The sequence below is a fragment of the Elephantulus edwardii genome, unplaced genomic scaffold (genome assembly GCF_000299155.1).
Source record: "Elephantulus edwardii isolate Elephantulus edwardi_28Jun2011 unplaced genomic scaffold, EleEdw1.0 scaffold00103, whole genome shotgun sequence".
Lineage (NCBI taxonomy): Eukaryota > Metazoa > Chordata > Mammalia > Macroscelidea > Macroscelididae > Elephantulus > Elephantulus edwardii.
This window is the reverse complement of record NW_006399853.1, coordinates 7,612,301-7,615,015: the sequence shown is the minus strand read 5'-3', so window position 1 is coordinate 7,615,015 and position 2,715 is coordinate 7,612,301. Positions and strand designations below refer to the sequence as shown.

At 34.7% G+C, this 2,715-nt stretch overlaps 1 protein-coding gene across 1 annotated transcript in view; it reads right to left on the bottom strand.

Annotated features, from left to right (window-relative positions):
* Positions 1-1,221: 1,221 nt before the first annotated feature.
* POLI (polymerase (DNA directed) iota) overlaps positions 1,222-2,715 on the bottom strand; it is a 23,033-nt gene continuing 21,539 nt past the window's right edge. Inside the window, exon 10 of the mRNA XM_006891756.1 lies at positions 1,222-2,013. Coding sequence (XP_006891818.1) covers positions 1,222-2,013 — 792 coding nt within the window. The remainder of the gene's footprint in view (positions 2,014-2,715) is intronic.

Here is a 2,715-nt window from a genome sequence, read left to right as displayed (position 1 = left end):
TTAATCAGAACTGACTTTAACAAGCACTGTGGCAATTGGACAATTAAAACAGACATTCGGATGGCGGGGAAGAAGAACAAACTGGGGAGGAGGGTGGAGAGAATGGTGCGGCAATGAAGGAGTGAAAGCCCAGAATGCCTGTGAATGTTCATTGAAACTAATAAAATTTAATAAGAATTTAAAAAAAAAATTAGAAAGGGATTTACAAGAGACTCTAATGAATAACTAGGAAGACTACAAAATGAATCAAATAAAAATAGAAATTAAAATCATTATTAATGTTTTGAATAGCAGATGAGACCCCACTGAAAAACAAATTAATGAACCGGAAGACGGAACTGATGAAATAACTCAAGATGTGACACAGAGTGGAAAGAGAGGGTATATACCAATCAGTAACTGTGTGTTTACAACGCAGAAAAGATGGTCTCCTCAAAAATGTGAAGATGTAAGAACATCTAATTCCCTACTTTCTGACTCTAACAACTGGCTAAATTATTTAATTATGCAGCATTGTTAAAGGCCTCTGGCTTTACATTTCCAATGTCCATCATTCCCTTATTCTCTGTCCAGTCCCGACTAACATTCTGTTCCGCACAACATCCATGCTGCCTACTGCCCACCTGGGCCACGTCCCACAACCTGTACATGAAATACTTATTAGTCTCCCCTGTCTATTGGGCCTTGTAAATTCCCAGTACACTTGTATACTACGTATCATTAAATGATCATGCATTGATCTAATAATTAAAAAAACGAACCTATTAAATGGTATGTAATATTTTAATCAGAGATACTGCATTTTTCGCGAGCTGGCTGGGAGCTGATTTTCTCCATTTGCCCTTTTCCTCATGGACTTTATTTTTTTTTTTAAATATTTCTTTGTTCTAGCATAGAAACAATTTTACTAATCTCTAATTATGTATCAGGCATACATATCTTTCTCCCTATTAATAAAAAATGAACAAATGCAATTATGATATTCTTTTTATTGAAAAACAATATAAAATAGCTCCAAAAATAAGTAGATTTTACATTATTACTTTGCTTATAAATGTTTTTATGCTTTTTGCAGGAATTTACTTCCTGTAACAATTTTTGCAATTCTAGATTTCTACATTATTACCTATCAGTATTTAACAGACAAGAGTTTAACTGCTGATCCAAGAACAATAGCATTACACTTACTTTTTAGACCTTTTCCCCCGCCAAACATGCTTATCAACACGCAGGCCGGAAACGCGAGCCTGTTCTCTTCCAGTCCGCCAGGAGTTCCTTTTGTACTTCTTCTGGGAGCTCATAGAAAACCTCAGGGTCAATATCAGAAGGAAAAGCCATTTTCTCCTTTGTGAAACTCTGCTGTCTGTTTTCTCTCAATCCTTCATGAGAGACTGTTGCTTTGGGTTCCTTATGGTTATCTGCAATGTAGTTTCTGGAAGGAATTTGCTCATTTCGCAAATTTGGAAATGAATGCAAAATAGATCCAGCAGGGTGGGTATCAGACAAGAGAACTCTTTGAGGCTCTTTAGTTCCCTGACTCGTTAGTTCATGTTCATGATGCTTCTGGGTAGACATGGAAGAGGAACGACAGTTAGGTGAGCCTGATGTTCCTGGTTCAGAGGGAGAGTCAGACGATACTTGTTTGCTATTGGATAAATGATCTCTAGGATTTGAAAGAGTATCGTGCTTTTGTTTGGCAGAAAAGAAAGATAATATTCCTCTAGAAGCACGTAATGGACATCTCACACTTTCTTTGCCTTGCAGTTTTTGTTTAGATTTTCCGGAAAGGATTTCTTCTTGTATATCTACTGGAAGTTGCTTAAAAACTTCTTGGTCAACACCGGCAGGAAGCGAGTGGACTGCAAATTCATTAATATCTTTTTCCTTAGACAAATCGGTAGCATCTAGTGGTGACTCCCCAGTTCCTGGACTTTCAGTTCTTCCACTTGGTAGAAAATCCCAGTTTGTTCCTTTGTCTTTTGAAAAATCTTCCACATGAGTGTCTTTCATTTTCTAGAACACAAGGACAAAAGTAATTTAGACATTTGATGTTCTTTAAGTATCCATACTCCTGAAATGTGATTGTAACTATTATCTGACAACAAATGTCTAGTGTACTCAACTTCAACTTTGGCCAAACAATTAAAAATGACCAGGTAACATGCACAATTATGGATTCAAACTTCTAATTCTGTGAATGAAGAAAGATAGCTGAGAAGAAGTAAATGACTGGCTTAAAGGCATTTTAAAAAAATGCATGCACAGCACATTAAGCACTGGTTGAACAGAAAGAACAGTAGTTTAACAAAGAAAAAGACTTCTATGGTAAAAATCCAATGTCATTACTAAGATATAATACTAGTTTGTAAGATCTAAAATGAATTTTTTTTAAAAAATCAATTCTAATTATATAGACTTCTTATGTGAAAGTTTTCACCAAGTTTTCCATTCTAGTTTTAAGCAACATAATGTAGGCACAGATAAATATAACTTAATACACATCAAAACAATTGTTACTTTTCTGAAACATGAGAGAAAAGATTAAGGCTATAATACTTACGTCAGACATAACTTCACTTATATTTAGCCTGCAAATCTCTCTAAATTAGGGATCTTTAATTTTTCTTATGTAGCACTACTTAAAAATATCAAGTAATGTTACCTTAAAATTTTTTAGTTAATAAATGAAATGAAAAAGTCGGAGAAAAATAATTT